A 19,131-nucleotide genomic window follows, 5' to 3' on the forward strand; every position below is an offset into this window, starting at 1 on the left:
GTGTCGTTCCTGACCTACCATGCTTCCTCCCTCATTGCCACATTTACTTCAGCATTGTGGCTGAAACCAGTTTGCAGTTCTAGACTTGGCTAGTTTGTCAAACCTCTGTGGCCTAAACCCCCCTGATTTAGGTGAAAGTTAACTGTGAGGAAAACACTCCATCCTCTAGGGACGCTAACTTTATACAGTGCTCAAATGCCAAAGTAGAAAAATCAAGGCCAATGGCTGCTTTTAAATCCACCCATGATGAGGGCCACACTTTCACTTGCAGAAGGTTGCCTAGAGCAACATGCACACAAGTGGAAGGTCATACTGGGAACTTGGTTCATCTCCCCCACTTTCCCTGGTGCTCTGCACAAGCCCTGGTTTCCCTGAGGAAAGCTGCACTCGTGGGAGTTGCTGTCTGGAGGAGAGGGAAGCGCTCTGCGCAGCACAGCCACAGGGTTGCACAACACTGAATAACAGCCTTGCAGCACCTCCTGGGCTCGGGGTCACAGGAGCTGCTTTGCTTTGGAGATTACAGGCTTAGGTATTAAACTCCTAGGGTAATAAACACATTAAAAAATAACCCAGCAGCAACAACAGAGCCCCTCCCCCAGAGGCAGTTTGTTATCTGAGGGTGTCATCCTGTTCCTGTTGAAATCGATGATCGAATTCCTCCCTGGGGATAAATTTGGGTACTTCAATATCAGCCATTAAAAGGTAAGTAAAATGAGACAATAAAATATCTGCCAAAAGTTTTGTGAGTTTTCTTTTTAGAAACAAATTTCTTCCCTTCTGATAAGATGCAGCAGGGTAATACTTCACAATTGTTGGTGTTTCTTCACTTACACAGACAGAACATGGTAATCTGAGAGACAGAAAGTCCTTAAAACTTGTAATTAAGAAGATCATTACAATATGCCCAGAGTAAGACTATATTGAAATCAGCCTGATTTTTGTGAAGGGCCTGCGAATGAGACCTGTTTAATTTTCAAACCTTCTCCAGTAACAGCAATAGCTACATACCCAGGCTAATTACCTGAAGCTTTATAATCTTTTTGCAGAAGATGGTTGGAGAGAGCTGGAAAAAGCTCTTTCAGTAGAGTCAGAAAATAGGAAAAATGGCAAAATTAATTAGGGCAAGGGAATGAGCTTGATATTCTCTTTGTGGAATATGCAGTACATCTTTTCACAATTCCATTTAACCTCAGTGAGACTCATAACTGGTTTTTTTAATTACAAATTAGGCCAGTTTGGTCTCCAGTGAGAACATTAGACTGGATGTCCAGGGGCTTGGTAAACTAACACAGCTGACATCTTGTGAGCACTTGCTTTCAAACACTGCTTGCTTTTAAATGTTGCTCCTACCTTTAAAAAATGAAACCACAATCTGGTTTCAGACCAGTGCCTTGCCCATCTATGTAACAGTGGGGACTGGAAACAGGACTGGCACGCTGGGGGGTCATGATGTACATAATTCCAGACTGGAAACTTCAGTGAACCTTGCAAACCTCCAAAGGGGAAAAAGAAATGCAGGTATAGAAGATTTTTTTCACAGATGTTTCAGAAGAACAAGCTTAGGAAGGTTTCTGACTGGTCTTGATTCTTATAATGATATTGCGTCCTGTGGAAACAAAATGCCTTAATACAGTGGAAATTACATAATTGGGAATGAATAATCTATGCTATAACTACAGAATAAATCTTGGGATGATCAAAAATGACTGAAAAGGCCTTAGGAGACATGGCCATTGCCAGCAAGTTTAACATGAGTTCCCAGTGGGTGCTGGAACAGGAATGCTACAAAGATGGAAATGAAGGACTAACCAGGGGCATGCAGAAGACCATCAATGGACCATCCCATGCAATATCTGTTCCTGTCTTCCAATAATTATGAAAAATGAAAGGTGATACAGAAGCTCACAAAATAAATGGTCAGGGGCTGGTAAAATGCTTCATATTGCCTGCATGCTCGTTGTATTTTGGTGAAGAGAAGTCTTGAAGTTGACCTGAAAACACTCAAAGCAAGTCAACATGGAATGGTGTAGACAGACAAGAGTGAGCTCTTTCTATACTCCAAGCTTGCTGGGCACAGAGTAACTCCAAACTGGGAATCATGTAACTCCTGAGTTTGGGACTGCACTGAGCTCAAACTAACAAACTTGGCCAGGAAGCAGAGCAATAAGTTGTGGGTTCTGGGTAAAATGAAATACCTCTTTCGGAAGGCTTAGTATATCTCAGATCACAGACAGCTTTTTGTAAATCTGCTTCTTGGGAATTGTGGAGATACACATTGGGAAATAGCCAAGAATCAGGAACGGAAGGGAGGAGCTGAATTTGGAACCATTCATCAGGAATATTTGGAACCATTCATCAGGAATGGTGGGTACATGTCTAACTTACATCCTTCTTTTCTAACTGAAAGAGCCAGATCCTGGTATCAATAAAAGCTTCAAGACTGCTCATGCCCTTAATTTCCTTTGGGAAGAGGGCTGGCAGTGCCAACAATTTCTGGGCAGAAACCATGCTTGGTAATGAAGGAAATCTGGGAGAAAACATAAAATCTTTCAAGAACTCCATTCCAATGGCTGATTTGCCTCAACAACAACAACAAAATCTTTTGGCTCTGCAGGGTCTTCAATGTTTTGTTCTTGTTTGAACAAAAGAAGGGTCAACCCTTCTAGATCAAACTCCCAGGGAAAGTGGAAGAGTCATCATCTCTTGACACTTGCTGCATCATATGCTGCTGGTTTTCCAGAAGAGATGCTTCACCAGAATGCACAGGACTGGTGTTAGTACAGAGCCAGTGACTCTTGTGGACCTCACAGCTCACAAAGGAAAGTACCTTAGTCCCCAGTGATGCTTTTCCTCTTGACTGTTTGGCTCATCAGGACAGGGTGCTCAAGTGACAGACACCAGAGCTTGCAGATGTTCTGCTTATGTCTGTGTTGTGTCATGTCCCACCTTTATGTTGCAATATAGAATAGCTGGTGGGAGGGAAATGCAGAAGAGGGAAAGTATATCATAACCTTCTCTCTGAGAGAAGTTTTAGTCACTGCAGTAACTAAAAATTCCTGAAATTTGTAGCCCACAGCAGTGAACTGTTGCATGTTTTTTGCTGGGATCTCTCTGGAGGTCACACAAAGGGTTTGGGTAAATCCCTGCTGTCAGCTCTTTGCTTCTGAAACTCTCATTTCCTCCTTCTCTCACATACACTTATGTTCCTTTAATCATAGAACTTCCTACTTCTTTTTTAAGCAAAAGCTGACAATGGAAGTTTTTATCTTTTGTTGAGGCATGAGGTTTTTTAAAAGGGGAAACAAGAATTTACTGTACTTGCAACATAAACTCAGCAAATAATAATTAACACAGATCCACTCAAATGTCCAAATATATATTCCTTAATTTGTCCACAATTTTAAGCACACATTGCCTTAATTTGTACCTATTTAGTCATGTCTTTTAAACATTAGCCCCAGTTAAAATAGTATTGCTTTCTGGAACAATCTGAAATGCTGGCTTTTTTTTTTCTTTTTCTTTTTCCTTTTAAACAAATGCTAATCATTTTGGATGCCTAAAGATGTTCTTCTGAGCATAGAAGACACTGTTTATGCCTGCTGGAATTAGGCTAAAACAGACTTTTTTCTCCTACCCTACATGGAACTTGGCAGCTGCCGGAGTGTGGGTAATGGCTTGCATGGCACCTTTCATGCCAGCCAGTGTATCTAGGGCAGCATGCAGTAACACTGAAGTCAGCAGTTATATATGACTCCATCACTCTATCCTGTTAAATCCTGCAGGAGACAGTTGGGCCACCTGGAGTTTCTGCAGCTACAATTTCTGTTCAGACATGGTAAAACACCTACATATGTTCTGCCTCACCATTCTTTTTCTTGTTTTCCTGCAAAGTCAGTGCATTAAAACAACCTTTCTACTCCTTTGACATAGTTTAGGAGTTTAATGCCAAACAATGAAGGTTAAGGTCAGAGACGTGACAGTCAAATAATAAACCCCAAATTTGTGAGCAAATAACTTTCTCATTAAACATCAGGTAAGGTGGCAGGTATCACCAGAAAATGGTTCCATTAGGGGCTGCATAATAATAGATCAGCATCATGGACTGCCTTCGTGTAAGCTCCAGCAAAGTCACATGTTCTAAGTGTCTGTGGCTGAACTTGCTACCTAAATTATTTGATTTCTAGGTACTATGGAAGCTTGTTCTCAGCATGATGAAGATGTCAGTGCATTCCAGAGATATGCCAGAAGCTCTTGGAAGATATGGAAGATATTTTTGTATTAACAAGTGTTCTTTTCCATTCTAGCAGGTCGTTCTGACAAGATGACTATGTTATGTAATGAGGTTTTGCTTGACTTTCTCCACTGCTTGAAAAGAACAGAACACTTTCTTTATCAGAAAAACCCTGCTGATACTGAAGCCTGTCCATCAGGGACTGAAAAACACCTGAAGGTTTTCTGAGGCTTATCCCAATGATTTCACTATGCTCAGATTTGTATTGCCTCTCAGTTCAATGGGTATTTGCACTCACATCTCTTTATGGTATATCAGACATCCTACTGCAGGTCTTGAAAATGTCACAGCTTTATCCTGTCTGGCCCTACATGCCTTATCAGCCCATCTCTTTCAATTTTTAATAAGCATCTTTTTTTCCTTCTCTCAAAAATGAGCATAATGGCTGTTAACATCTTGCTGGACATGTTTCCTGTATAGAATGAGCTTCAAAGGCTCTAGAATGATTCTGTACTTACATACTAATTACATTGCTATTTTACCACTTGCAAGGTTCACTGCTCCTCTGTATCTGCTTGTTACCTCAGTCTCTAACCACTGAAACCACCATTTAAGATTCCTTATCAAAAAATACCAGAGACAATTGGTGTATCAGGCCATTAAACACTAAACAACAACCGCATTTCAGGTTTTGTTTGTTTTGCAGTCAGACTTTTTGTGATATGCCCTAAGAGAAAACTGTGAATAATGAGCTGGGAAGACATACATGTACCACTAATCCCAGCAAGAATCCATGACTTCATGAGCTCAAAGTCCCAGCCAGCAGCAGACTCTTGAAGCTACTCAGCTTATCTTAACTAGTACATGGAAGAAATGCTCTTTAAGACGACCATTGCCTTGGCAATTTCAAATCTGCAACATTACAAGAAGTGTCACTATCTACAGAGCCAACAACATCCTATGCATCAAATGCTGGAAACACAGAAAAAAGAGACTGTATATAGGAGTGTTATTAGTATTCACTCGTCCTGTAAAAACTTAGGAAAAAAAAGAAATCTGAGAAAACTGAACTTGAAATAGGGTAATAGGATGAACCAAATTGTAGCAAGACTTTTTTTCCTGAGGACCATCTTGATTAGAATGACTTGCACATAACTACTGAGAAGTGGAAACTCACTGTCTCACTAGTAGCAGAGGACCAGACAGATACAAAAGATAATTATCATATTCTGCTTTTACCTAGAAAATGAAAAATGTATTTCTATCTCCTTTGCAGACAAGCAGTCAAATGTGAAATATTAACAAAAGGAAAGATATTACAGAAGAGTTCTAGAGAATGACAGAAACAGGCATTTGGTTGAACCTAGGATGAATGGCTGTTGTCAGAACATTTTTGTCAGTTGTTCCTAATCAAAAAAAGAAATGTAATGAAATTTTTCTAAAATGTCTTTGGTTCTGAAATGATGCACGAGAAAAGTCAGGGATGGGGAGCTAGTACAAGCTTCTCCAGAAGCCCTGTTTTAATTATCTCTGTTCTGTCTGCAAGAGGAGTTTCATCATGTTTTAGCATCTATAGCCCCAACACTTTTCTAGCGCCATGAAAATATATGATACAATTAGATAGAAGGAAAAGTGCATTTATACAAAAGAATAACTAGAGTCTTGTACATAATGAAGCCCTTCTTAATTTGCTTTGGGTTATGCTGAAAAGGCCTATTTTGAGGCACAGAAAATTCTTGCAGCCTCAGGTTTGTCTAGATGAAAGAAACGTTTTCTGGCAGCTACATGAGCAAATGAGTGCCTAGTGACCCACTCTAACTTAGGTTATGTAAAACTTAGTGGGAGTAAGCTCCACATGTGCCTTCTGAAGGCAGTGCCTGGATTGCAGTCCCCATGGCTGGCCTGGCTGCCAGAGCTCTCCTCCCTCCCACGCACCTGCTCTAGAAAAGCTCTGTTGAAGAAAAATTGCTTCATGTCACAGGGTGTGACACCATATAAATGCTGTGCAATGATCTAAGGTGCCTCAAGCAACCATGGCATTCATCCAGCTGTAGTCAAAATGTATTCATTTCAGGCATTTTTTCTGGTATCATCAACACCAAAATTGTGTTTGCAAATACGGTGCAGTGTTTGATGTGGAAAAGAATGTGAACATAGAATTTTGAAACGGATAGGAGACTAGTAAAGGGCTGTGTTACACAGAGCAACCATTGTGCTGGAGGTGCCAAAGCAGGCTCTAAGAGAACAGGCTGGCTTGTTCAGGGAAGAGCAGTGGCATGCACAGACACCTAAACAAGCCCTGGCCAGCCCAGCCCTGGAAACAGCAGCAGTGCAGATATGAAACCTGAGCTGTGTGCTGGGGAGCAGCAAGGGCAGGGCTGCTCTGAAGGGGACACTGAGCCAGGGGCTGAGGGTGACAGGCAGGCAAAGGGAACAACTTACTGACAAGGGGCATGTCCCACAGTACTCAAAAAACAATAGCAAGGCAGGTCAACAGTTCAGATGACCAGTCAAGGCTGAGCTCAAGCAAGAAAGCCAAGCCCATAGGCCAGGATCAAAAAGGGTACATAGCCAGGTGTGGCTGCAACATAGCTCAGGCAAGGACCAAGCACAGGAAATGCAGTTTAAATGCATCTCCTAAAAGATGGTGGCAGTGTTGGAAGCAGCTGGCTTCTTCCAGCTTTCTGTTGAATGGTTGCAGGCCAGCAGGCATTGAGGCCCAATGCTGAAAAGCCTCTAAGACAGATGTGTACATTATCTAATTAAGCAGCCAAATTTCCAGGAGAGAGGGGAATGCAGTGAGGGCACTGATAGTATCCCACCTGACTTGGTTGGTGACAAAGTGGTATGCTCTGCCATTCTGACATACCAGGCTGTTTTATTACAGTGGAATTGCAGCACCTATTGTAGTGGGCTTGAAGTAAAAAAACTTGATTCAGTTCCTTGCTCCACTGAATGATGGAATAAGATCCCAAAGGAGAAAAAGCATCAGCTTTGTTGCCTTCTTTGCCATGCAGAGACTACTGTCCTTCATTCAGAGTCCTACTAGCTGCAGTTTTGTGATTTAGTCCTAAATAATGCAATTCCTATCAGATTATTGTGTTTGAAAAAAATTCCAATAATATTTATTGACTGCTATACTACAGTCCTTGCTGCTCAGAATTGCTGGCAGTGCCTCCACTCCAGCACGTGTCAAACAAGAGCTGGTGTGTGCTGGGTACCTGCAGAGGTACCTGGCAAGGCCACAACATGTTTTAGTGGGACTGAGAGAGTTACTTTTGGGAGGGAGGAATAGCTGCCAGTAAAGGACAAGGTTCCAGTGCCTGCATTTCCCACTTTACATTGTTTTGGCAGAGCATTGCCTGACATACCAAGTACATGTTACAGACCTTCTGGAACAATCTTTCAGAAGACCAGTAAGACAGTTTGACATGACTTAGAAGATCTAGATTGCACTGGATGTGAGCAACCAGTGAGAAATTGAAATATTTGGTGCAAATCATTGCACTTTTTTGTGACTCAGTTCTCACTCTAAACAAGAGAACTTGTGCCTTTATGAAAGTGCTTTGATTTTCCCTCGATAGGCACTGTATCATTTCTCCAATTCTGTAAGAATTAATGATCTCTGGAAATAGACACCAGGGCAAAAAGAAGTACATCAGACAGTTGGAAGCACAGCATGTCCCAGGCACCTACCACAATTACTCACTGGAAGAAAACCAAACCAGAACTGATGACCACGACACACCCCAGCCAGTCCTCCGTCCATGCAGCAGTGCTCACTGCAAAGGTTTCAGAGATCCTGCCTTTTTCTTGTTGCACATGTCAACATCAGTTCTTGCCACATTTCAGGCTAGTCTCTCTCTGGACTACTGCATCCATGTAACTCACTAGCACACTTACACTGCATCCCTTGCTGCATTTGTCATGTACCTTTGGAAGCCTAAGTTGCACATACCAATGAACCCCCTTCCTTCCTTCCCTCCTTCTTTCTTCACTGTTTTTTCTTTTCTTCAAAGATTAGGCATCACTGCTGGGGATTTTTATCTGTAGAAGTGATATGGAGAAAATGTGGATTATTTCAACTTTGATTTTCTGTGAGTGGTTAATTTGCTATTTCTGCTGAGGGATTCAATTAAAATTCCACCTGATTTGCAGGTGGCTTTAAAAAAAATATTCTCTGAATCAGAAGCTACTATTCATAAGGGAGATGGTATGTGATGACAATTTCTGGTGCTCAGAAAATAGGAGACCTAATTTTACACATTTTTAAGGATGCTCAGCTACAGCATAGTTGGAGTATCAAGTATCTGGGACTAGCTCTGGGCTCTATTACTTCTTTCTCATACTTCTGGATGGAAAAGCCCTGAGCTTTTACAAAGTTGGCAACTTGGTAAGTGGTATTACTTCCTTTCAACTTCTAGTCCAAACCCTTTTACTGAGAATTTGTGTAAGTGCATTACTAAGTGCACTTAGATGAGAACTAGAGTCACTGTTCTCAGAAAGCATGAACTAGTAAATAGGTAACAAGCAACTTTAGGCTTTTCCAACTATATAGAAGCAACTGTTTCATTGGACCAGGGAGCTGAATGGAAATTAACAACCACTGTAGACAGCACCGTACTTCCAGAAGTCTCATCTCACATGGTTCTGAACTGGCACCCCACCAACTGTGATTTTGTGTTTGAATACCAAAAAAATATAACAACATAGATGTAGGCATAGATTGTTATTATTTTTATTGCTTTTGTTAAAAAGTCAGTGAATGAACTATGGCACTATGCTGTAAAAATGCAACATTACTGAGTGATCTGACAGTATGAGGTCCATTATGACAAGATTTTAAACATGAAGCATAAGCTTCACTGTGGATTTCCAAATTAAAAAAAAAAACAAGCTTAAGAGGTAAATGGACTAATAATAACTGATGTATGTGGAATTTCAATACTAAGTGAATACAAAGTGGACTTGCAAAAACCAAACATATGAAAATCACGTCCTGGGTGAATCTCCACTATAACAAAACACCAGTGCCTATAAACTCAGTGCTTAGTGACTGAAAAAAACGATGGCAATATTCCTAATTCTGAAGCTAACCCAACAACAGCATATCCATGGGTATTATTGCACAATGTTGCTTTAACTGGCTTGCAAACTACTTTTGCATTAAGAAAAGTGAGACTTACTCTTTTAGATATGTAATCTTATTTGAAAGATGCATTGCAAAATAATGGTGTCCTAATTAGAACTTCTATACCCTTTATGAAACAGTTTAAGCATATCTGGCACACCATGAAGCTCTTGAAATGACTCCACTTCTTCAGAAAAAGTCTTTAGATTTCTTAAAGGATGGGTGGGCATAGAGTAGCAAATAAAGGGAGAAAAAATGACAGTGGATATTACTTTCCCAGAAAAAACAATGTCTTACATCACACAGCAGATCAGAAATAAATAAGATGAAATTTGAAGAGTCTGAATAGAAATCCTTGAATGATGCTGCAAGAGTCACAGGCTTCACCAAATTAATGTCAGTATATTTTGTTAAGAATAATGCAATTACTATATACAGTATGTTTATCAGATAATGCTAACTAACAATACACTAAATTAATGGTAGTTAAAGAAGAAATATACTAAACCAACATACTTAAAAAAAGGAAGGCAACCCCAGTTATGCATAGTTACATATGATAATGTCCAGCTCCCTGGAGTTCAATGGATTCACACCTTCAAGCATCAGGAAGCAGTTTTCTGAGGTGTAAACAACATAATTAACAGAACCCAGCCAAGCTGTAGGGGAATTACATCAACAAAAATTTCAAGTCCAATACAAATCACCTGTAAATGTTACCACTGCACAGCTGCAACGGGACAGTCATCCATTCAAAGGTTTCACACTGACATATTTCTTCAAAAGACCTTCTAAAGGATGTGCTAATTATCTAGGTGGTGATCCAGACACAAACAAAAGTGTGACAAACCCAAAGCACTTAGGTTTAGAAGCACTTATTGAAGAATCCATACCATATTTACAGTGTATTGCATATGACTGCACACACTGGCAAGTTTCTCCTGTTTACTATTTCTTATGTGGCATCTTACTCTTCACAGTATTTCTACATACTAGGAAGAGAAGAGTCTTTCCCCAGGCAACCAGCTTCTCTGATATGGAAAGCCACCATGCCCTTATCTTGCTTTGCCACAGTAAGGTGTGTACAACAAACACGACAATGTCAAATCCCCATGGATCATGACAAAATGACTCAGTTCTTCCCTTTGTTTCTTGCTCAGCTTCTCTGCTCCCTTACAACTGTGCAGCTCAGTCAGCATCCAGTTCTTGTCTAGTAAGAAGAGGCTTCCCATCTGTATCACCCATCTTTTTTTGCATCTCTTCCACAGCTTTCAGCAGAGCTGCTCGCTCCTGCTCAAGAGTGAGAATGGTCTGCTTCAGTTTGCCTTCATTGGTCAATAAAAGCTCTACTGTAGCTTCAAGGTTTTGGATTTTTCCATTAGCCACCTATCGAAGTAAAAAGATAGGAGGGGAGAAGGTATGGGAAGGGAAAAAATGGTAAATTTATTGATGACTGAAACCATCTTTAAACTATTTTTTGAAATACATGAATATATATAAAACACTAAAGAAATTATGAAAAATTAAACTCAAAATATAATGCAAAGTAATGAAATTAGAAAGTTGCCAAATCTGCAAATTTTATACCGAAGAACTGCAGGTTAAGATAAGCTTCTGTATTGGTCAGTTGGGACATATTTTTAGCTAGCCACAGTTGTTGCTTTGCAAAACAAAGACAACTCAACATGTTAGCTGCATCCTCATTTCACCTCAACATTGAGTCCAATGAATACCAGGTCGGAAGGCAAAGGAGAAGAGGATTTAGAGCAATATGCAAATGGAAAACACATTGTGAAAAATTTCAGTAGTTCCCCTTCAAAAGGCTGCACATACTGGTGTTCTACTTCATGGTGAAACAAAGCATTCAGTCATCATGTGAGACCTGTAGGTACTCTGACAACGTCAGATATCTGTTTGGAAGTTTCAGCACTGGATAATAACATTTGGAGACAGGATGAGTACAGGGTGGTCTCTGCTTTCAGGAAAGTATTTCCCTTTCTGATGAGCCCACTACCCATCATGTAATTATGATGGGTTAAAAAGTTCAGCCCTTGGGGACAAAGTATTGACAAATGATACTGACCCATTGACATTATCTGGTGATGCATTTCCCTCCTATCAGCAATGGGTCACCTTCCACCCTATGAAACAAGGTCTGATGCAGCCCATCTCCAAGACAAAGGGATTGCTCCAACACTACAGTGTTAGATACTGAAGTTCCCTGCTGTTCTAGCTGCTGACTTGCCAGTACTCAGGTGGAGATGAGCTTCATAATAAACTGCTTAAGGCTGTCAAGTCTATAGGGACAGGAGTGGGTGGAAGATCACAAAATCACAGAGTGGATAGGGTTGGAAGTGATCCCTAGAGGTCATCCATTTGCAACCTCCCTGCTCAACCAGGGTCCCCTAGAGCATGTCATTCAGGACTGTGTCCTGAGTGCTTTTGAATATCTCCAGTGAGGGAGACTCCACAACCTCTCTGGGCCACCTGTGACAGTTCTCAGTCAAGGACATTGTAAAGTTCTCATGTTCAGGTGGAACTTCCTATGCATCAGTTTCTGCCCATTCCCTCTTTTCCTACTGCTCTGCACCTCTGAGTGCAGCCTGGCTCCATCCACTTCACACCTTCTCTTCATATCCTGATGACCTGCTCCAGGAGCTCCATGTCTCTCTTGTACTGAGAAGCCCAGAACTGGGCACAGCACACCAGATGTGCCTCACCAGGGCTGAGTAGAGGGGCAGGATCACCTCCCTTGACCCACTGGCAATGCAGTTCCTAATGTCCCACAGAATTCCATTGGCCTTCTTGGCCACAAGGACACTTTGCTGGCTCATGGACAGCCTGTTGTCCACCAGGTCCCCCAGGTCCTTCTCCACAGAGCTGCTCCCCAGCCTGTGCTCGTGCCTGGGGTTATTCCTCCCCAGCTGCAGGACCCTGCACTCCCCCTTGTTAAATTTCACTCAGTTCTTCTCTGCCCATCTCTCCAGCCTGCCAAGGCCCTTCTAAAGGGCTGCACAGCACTCTGGGGTATTGGCTGCTCCTCCCAGCTTTGTGCCCTCAGTGAACCCACTGAGGAGGCCTCTGCCCCTTCATCCAAATCCTTGATGAATGAGACAAATAATACTGGGCCCATTATTGAACCTTGTGCAACACTGCTAGTCACAGGCCTCCAACTGGACTCTGTGCCACTGATCACAAGCCTTTCAGCCAGTTTTCAATCCACCACACTGTCCACTGTCCAGCCCACACTTCCCAAGCTGAAGATCCTTGATACAGGTATTTACAGGACATCACATCTTGAATATCATCCCAGAAATCTATCTTCCCCTTACTGTATCCAACAATTTCCTTGTCCATATTTGCCCAAAGCTTTATGAAAATATCTTGCAGAAGAGTGCCTTTCCTTCTGACTTCTCTAAGGCTCAACCTAGAACCTAAAACAGGATCAGATCTCACAGGATCAGAATGTACAGCTGAGGTAAATTTTTGTTAGGAGGGGCAATCTAAATCTGCATGATTGACTGGCTTTAGTCAGGAAAAAAGAACCAATTCTGAGAAACCTAAACTTCCCTCACCAATTATCTTACAAAGTTTATGTCTAACAATAATCAAGAGGTTTGAAATGTCTGCTTCTTACCCTTGAAGTCCCTTTCTCCATCAAACTAAATGCACAGTCAAAAGTTCTATAGCAAACATCCTGTTATAAAGCAGCCAGAAAACTGACTTCTTACTCAGATAAGCAAAGAATAACCCCTTACAAAGAACAGGTATGCTGCCTCTTAAAAAGCTGCAGAATATATATTTTAGAAATTATTATTTCACATAATGTTTAAACAATCTGAAAAACAGCTAAAAAATTGCAATAGAATGTATGCCTTTATAGACAATGTATCCTTTCTCTAATGTATCCTAAATTGTGACATTACAATTAGTATACCCATTTTTGTCAGAGTACTATTTCTGCTGTAATAAAGCAGTGACTGAAAATATAAAAATGAAGTTGAAAAAGCACTTTAGTTTCAGTTATCTTCTAAAGATATGATTTTAATTACAAGAGAAGAGGCAGTGTGTTGAATCAACTTTTCACTAACTGCAAGTATATGCTCTAACCACCCCTCAGAATTTCTTCTGCATGTAAACTTTGAGGGCTAAACTAAATAAAACATTTTAAGTGGCTACATTTTAAATTCACTAGACCAAACACCAATCCCTCCTATGATGTGGAGTAGGACAGGCTGTTCTGAAGTCGTGCATAAATTAGAAAATTAGAATGTTAATTTTATATGAGATATTAATTTTACCTGCAGTTCTTCCAGGAGATCAAAGTTTTGTTTGCGTAAGCTGCTGTTTGCCTTTTCTAATTTATCCAGTCTCTGATTGTCATTTAAAGATGAATCTATAAGCTCGTCCTGAAGCACATGATATTCAACTTCATAAGCTTGCAACTGCTTGGCAATATCCATTTCAAACACCTGTTGTATAGAAAAATATTATTAGGTGCTGTGCAGATCAAAATCGTTGCTCTTTCAAGGCTTTAAAATCTATTGATCTAGATCTAGACTCAGATATTTAATCAATGCATACAAAAAAACCCTTATTTTTTTGGCATTCACATTTTCTGTTGTGGAAATGGCAACCCTGAGGCAGTAGAGTGCAATACATTGGTACTGGATCTACTTAAAAATTCTGCTACTGATTTGCTGCCTGACTTCAGCAAAACTACTTACACTAAAGGTTTCGAGGGTGTGGACTTTGTAGGGTATTCCCCTTTTCAAATTTAATACATCTCAGTTTGGCATAAACCCTTCTAGTCAGAACCCAGACTTAGCTGTCAGTTCAGAAAAAGTGTGGTCCCAAGTCCTGCCACATGTGTAAGGTTTAAGTAAAATAAAAGCCTTAAATAAAAAACAGTAGACTTTGCTATCTTTATTTATGACTCCATAGTATTTTTACAGACTGAAAGAATAAATTTTCTTACACTAACACACTTAACAAAAACATAATGTAACATCAAAATAGATTTCTATTATTGTTAAATTTGAATCACTGAAACAAATGCTCAGTCTTATCTATGAATATTAAGAAAAACTTTTATTTTAAAAGCAGATAAATAAATTGAGAAGCAGAATGACCCAAGGGAATAAAACCTACTATTTTCTTTTCCTTTTTCTAGGTTTTGGCAAACATCTGCCTACAAATTATTCATTAATATGACTCCAATTTCCACTACAAGCAGTGAAGAAGGTACTAAATGAAAAGGACAAGTGTGCCAATTATAGAACATAGAAGAAATAAACGTTGATTTAAAAATGTATTTGAAAAATAGCCAAAGAAGGGAAATTCCAGGGTCATTCTTTATTTTTAAACCTCTTGTACTTTATTCATTTTGAAAATGAGTCAAATGTCAAATCCCATCTGAAATACCTGTTAAAAGTAACAGGGACATTTGCCTATTTTATTTATCTGCTCTGTCTGCAAAACTTTAACTGCTGGTTAAAGAAAACATCAGATTATGAAAAGTTTCTGTCCTGTGTCCAATAAAAAATTATCTCATAGTTAAATAGCAGCAGAAATGTATATACTGAGCATCTAAGCACAGAAGGCTGAAATACAATTTTAATTTGAGTTTGATTACACATAGGGAGTTTTCATTTTCTGTGAATCTGAGCATCTCTGGAGAAGACAGCCTGTTGAAATTTCAATAAAACAAGCAGTGCAATTCAGTTAGTTCCTCTTATGACCTCTGCCGCTTTTAGCCTCTGTGCTCCTGAGGAGGGAGGGAGATCCCTGCTGTCATAACCAGAGTATGAAATCTGAAAGAAGGGAACCATGAGGCAATAAAATGTTTGATTTGAAACCTAGTTAAGTGAAGGCACGGAAGTAAGTTAAGGCATGGAACCAAAGGCCATGCTGCAGAAGGATGAGGAGCATGGGGATTAACCCAGGAGCTGTGTATGGACTGTGGGCTGGTCAAACAGCTGCTCTCTTCAGAGTCAGCCCTGATCAAAGTGGGGAACTGCTCTTCCTTCTACTCACTTCTACTTTCCCACTTCCAATTTAGAGCAGTCAGGGCTGCCTAAAGAGAGCATTCCCTCCCTCCTTCAGCTCAAAGCACATGGTTTTCTGCAGGTCACCTAAACACTGCAAGTTTTTCAGCCTGGCAGGTAACACACAACCCCCTTTGCCCCTTGGAAATTCCTTGCTTTCCTTCCTCCTGCACAGACGTTCTAGCTCTCATTCCTTTCCTTTGACAGTAAGCACTAGGAGCCTTTTTTCTGGCCCTAATGTGAGCTGTGTCCCCCTGAAGCTTGCTGCCAGGGCTCAAGGGGAGCCCCTCACCAGCCCTCTGCAGAGCACTGTGCTGCTGCTTTCCTTATCAACCCACAGGCTTTGATCTCTGGCAGCCCTTGAGGGGGGAGTCAGCATCTGCAGTTCTGCACAGTGCAGCCCCTATGTTCTGGACCACAAAAGGCCTTCTCAGAAAAACTGGCTACAGCCCATCTTCCATTTGTCTGAAGCAGTTTAGATGTCAAGTGTAAAAAACATGTAGGGTTTTTAAACAGGCAAGCTTTAATTGAAATAATTTCCATTTTTTTCATAATACATAAGTATCATCTGGAGTGTTAGCAATGTTGCATCATTTTCCTTGTCTGCTGTTCAAAATAATTGCATCAGGGATTCCAAGTTTTATTGTCTAGAGTCACTACTCACTGCAACAGTCTGCACTGCCCCATGTACTCCTGACAGAATTAGAAAGGTGCTGTTGTTACACACTGGGCCAGCATCACAAAAGCCAGTAGAGACAGAGTGCATGTGGGAAGGCTTCTAATTTCATTAAGTAAGGTTAACATTTGTGAGGCTCTTGCAAGTCAAATTTTGCTTCTGATATGAGACTTGGAAGGCGAGCTTTGGTGAAATAAGAATTAATTTTCACTAAAGGTTTCATAAAGTGACAATAACCAATGGTTACAATATCATACACAGCTACTAAGTCATCTTGGTTTACAAGTCATCTGCTTCCAGAAGTTTTCAACATCTTCCAAACTACAAGGGAGTTCTCAGCTTGAAGTAGTAGCTGTTCTGCTTTTTCTGTCGAGAACTTAACAAGAGTATTCCTTTGCATACCACGTGTTCAGTTTATTTCATACCTGACTAATGGTCTTTTCCATCTGTACCAAACCCAAGTTGGGGAGAGTGCTTTTAATAAAATCAACAATAGTTTCTAGATTCTCATGCTGCAGAATCAAGGGCTTGTGGCTTCCCAAAAGGCTTAAAGCCACTTTAAATATAGCCTCTGATCCTTGAAGAAAGAGCATATCTGTGAAAACAAGGAAAAAACAGGTTATATCAAGCAAGCACATCTTTTGACAAGAATATCAAAGCAAAAAATAGTCAAAGGACAACAACTTCTGATACGAGTGCCCTGGAGGTTAGATACACTGTGCTGGACATGTGCTCTTGGCTTTAGAAGTTTTATAAGATCAAGGTTATTATTGTGAATAGTACATCTGACTAGCACAATCACTTACTAATTTGTTTAGTGAGTTTTCACCAAAAAAAAAAGCAATTCAAGTTTAAGCTAAGTCTACAATAAACTAGGTAGTCAAGCTTATCAATGTTGCCACTTTTTGTGCATGTAATAGTTTAGTGGGCTGTTTTCATGTTTGTAGGAATATAAATTTCAATAGAAATCTAATCCCAATGCCCTTTAAAAATCCTAATACAACAGGGAAAAAGCCTATACCTGAAGACACAACTGAAGATCGGAAATTCGTTTTTCCTCTCATGTGGTGGAAAAAGCCACAAAACCACAATACAACATTTAGCACATGAGGCTAAATGCACACTTTCCAGTAGCCTCAAGTTTCAGGTGCATGTGTTTATTTTTAATATGTGTCTCAACCACTTCTGTTAATATGCTAATAAGGATATTAATAAATACCCTGAAATATTAGTCATACAGCTTAGGTGTAAATATTGCAGGTGGCCCTGCAATGACAGCACCTGGCATACCAAGCACACTGAAACCACAATATACAGTGACCTTTCAATGTCCTTTCCTTTCAATATCCTTTCCTTTCCTTTCCTTTCCTTTCCTTTCCTTTCCTTTCCTTTCCTTTCCTTTCCTTTCCTTTCCTTTCCTTTCCTTTCCTTTCCTTTCCTTTCCTTTCCTTTCCTTTCCTTTCCTTTCCTTTCCTTTCCTTTCCTTTCCTTTCCTTTCCTTGTGCCTATGTATTTATAGAGTAAAGAAATAGAAGTCTGCAATAAAGGCATCAGACAAGAAACCCAGTCTGTACAAACAGCATTGCCCTGCACTTGACTTTCCTGCTACTGTCAGAATCTGCTCCTGGTTTCATGGAAGGGCTCACCTTGCTACAGACAGAAGCATCTAATAAATTAAACAATACTGATGGAGGTGATAAAGGAATAGAAGATACTGTGGGGTTTTTATTATAGTTCCTAAATATAAAATTATTTTGAAAGGGCTTCTCTCTTGTTCTTTCCCTACTTTGTATTTGAAGCTGTGAATGCAGCCACGATCAATACTTCAATACACACACACTTCACATAAGAAGTAGCATGGTGACACAAAAAAAAAAGCCTTGATACTAAAAAAAAAAAAAAGAAAGAAAGAAAAAAAAAGAAGAGTAAAGCAAAGAGATAGAAAAACCCCACCTACTAGCAAAACTACAGTTATCTCTGATGTAGTGAAGAACCTATGAAAGCACTGACTAACAGCCTTTCTTAGTAAAACCAAACTCTATTTCCAAATTTGTATGATAATGAAATTCCCCTCTTGTACTCTTTAGCTTGCAATGTTGAAGCCATAACTCATTTCACTCTCTCTCTCCAAGAAAGAAAAGCACAAGTAAAAACTAACCACAAATCTCACACTTTCTTGCCATTTGTCCTAGAAGGGGTGCAACATTTATCAGCTGTGTTGAGCTGAATGTGAACTCCAGTGGTAGAAATGATTAAAAAGTGGTAACAGAGAAGGTATCTGCCTCAATTCTCTATTGAAACTCAAAAGTATGGGAAAATGATTCATAGGGAAAGCTCTATATTAGCACAGGAAATACTGAAGAACAGCTAGAAACACAAAGTGAAAAAAGCAAAGCTAAAAAGAATGTGTTTTTATGATTCAGCACCTGCCCCATAATGACATGCAGATTAACTCAAGGTGACCTGAAAGTTGTTAATGAAAGTCTGTATGACTGAGCTGAAATCCCTCTCTCATTTAAAACAGCAAGTACTTAACAAAGACCTGTTTGTTATCCACTCCCCATGCTTCATATTAAGTGGGCTCCCAGCCAACAACAACACAGTGAAGGTACCCAAATTAATGTCAGCATGACTGGCAGCCTACAAGATTAAAAAAAATTAAGTTTTATCTACAATCTTGAAACAAAATAAACACTATTCTATCAAATCTCCTCTATGAATAAGTAAGCAGGGTTACTAAAGAATGCATCCTTCGTAACACTCTACTTTCATCAGCTCTTGCTCAGAAGTGTTCCAAGTTTGGACAGATAAATGAAAACTTAAAAGGAGTTTTGCTATTTGATTCATGAAACAGTCTAGCCCATTTCTTTTACATATTGCCTGTTAGATGTCTGCAAAAAGCATGCTCTATGGAAATCCAAAAGAATGGTCTGTAATAATTATATAATTAAATATGAGTGGGCTAGTTTCAACTAGAGGTTCAGAAGATAACATGCTTGAAAATGGCAGTGCATTCTCAGACTGTTAGTAACCTATAATTCAGTCA

General features: G+C 40.0%; 1 protein-coding gene across 1 annotated transcript in view; it reads right to left on the reverse strand.

Annotated features, from left to right (window-relative positions):
- Nucleotides 1-8,947: 8,947 nt before the first annotated feature.
- Nucleotides 8,948-19,131, reverse strand: part of TBC1D1 (TBC1 domain family member 1) — a 47,900-nt gene continuing 37,716 nt past the window's right edge. Inside the window, exons 16-18 of the mRNA XM_066548511.1 lie at nt 16,511-16,680; nt 13,664-13,834; nt 8,948-10,748 (exon numbers count right to left, since the gene is read on the reverse strand). Coding sequence (XP_066404608.1) covers nt 10,551-10,748; nt 13,664-13,834; nt 16,511-16,680 — 539 coding nt within the window. The 3' untranslated portion in view covers nt 8,948-10,550. The remainder of the gene's footprint in view (nt 10,749-13,663; nt 13,835-16,510; nt 16,681-19,131) is intronic.

This window comes from Molothrus aeneus, chromosome 4 (assembly GCF_037042795.1).
Source record: "Molothrus aeneus isolate 106 chromosome 4, BPBGC_Maene_1.0, whole genome shotgun sequence".
NCBI lineage: Eukaryota > Metazoa > Chordata > Aves > Passeriformes > Icteridae > Molothrus > Molothrus aeneus.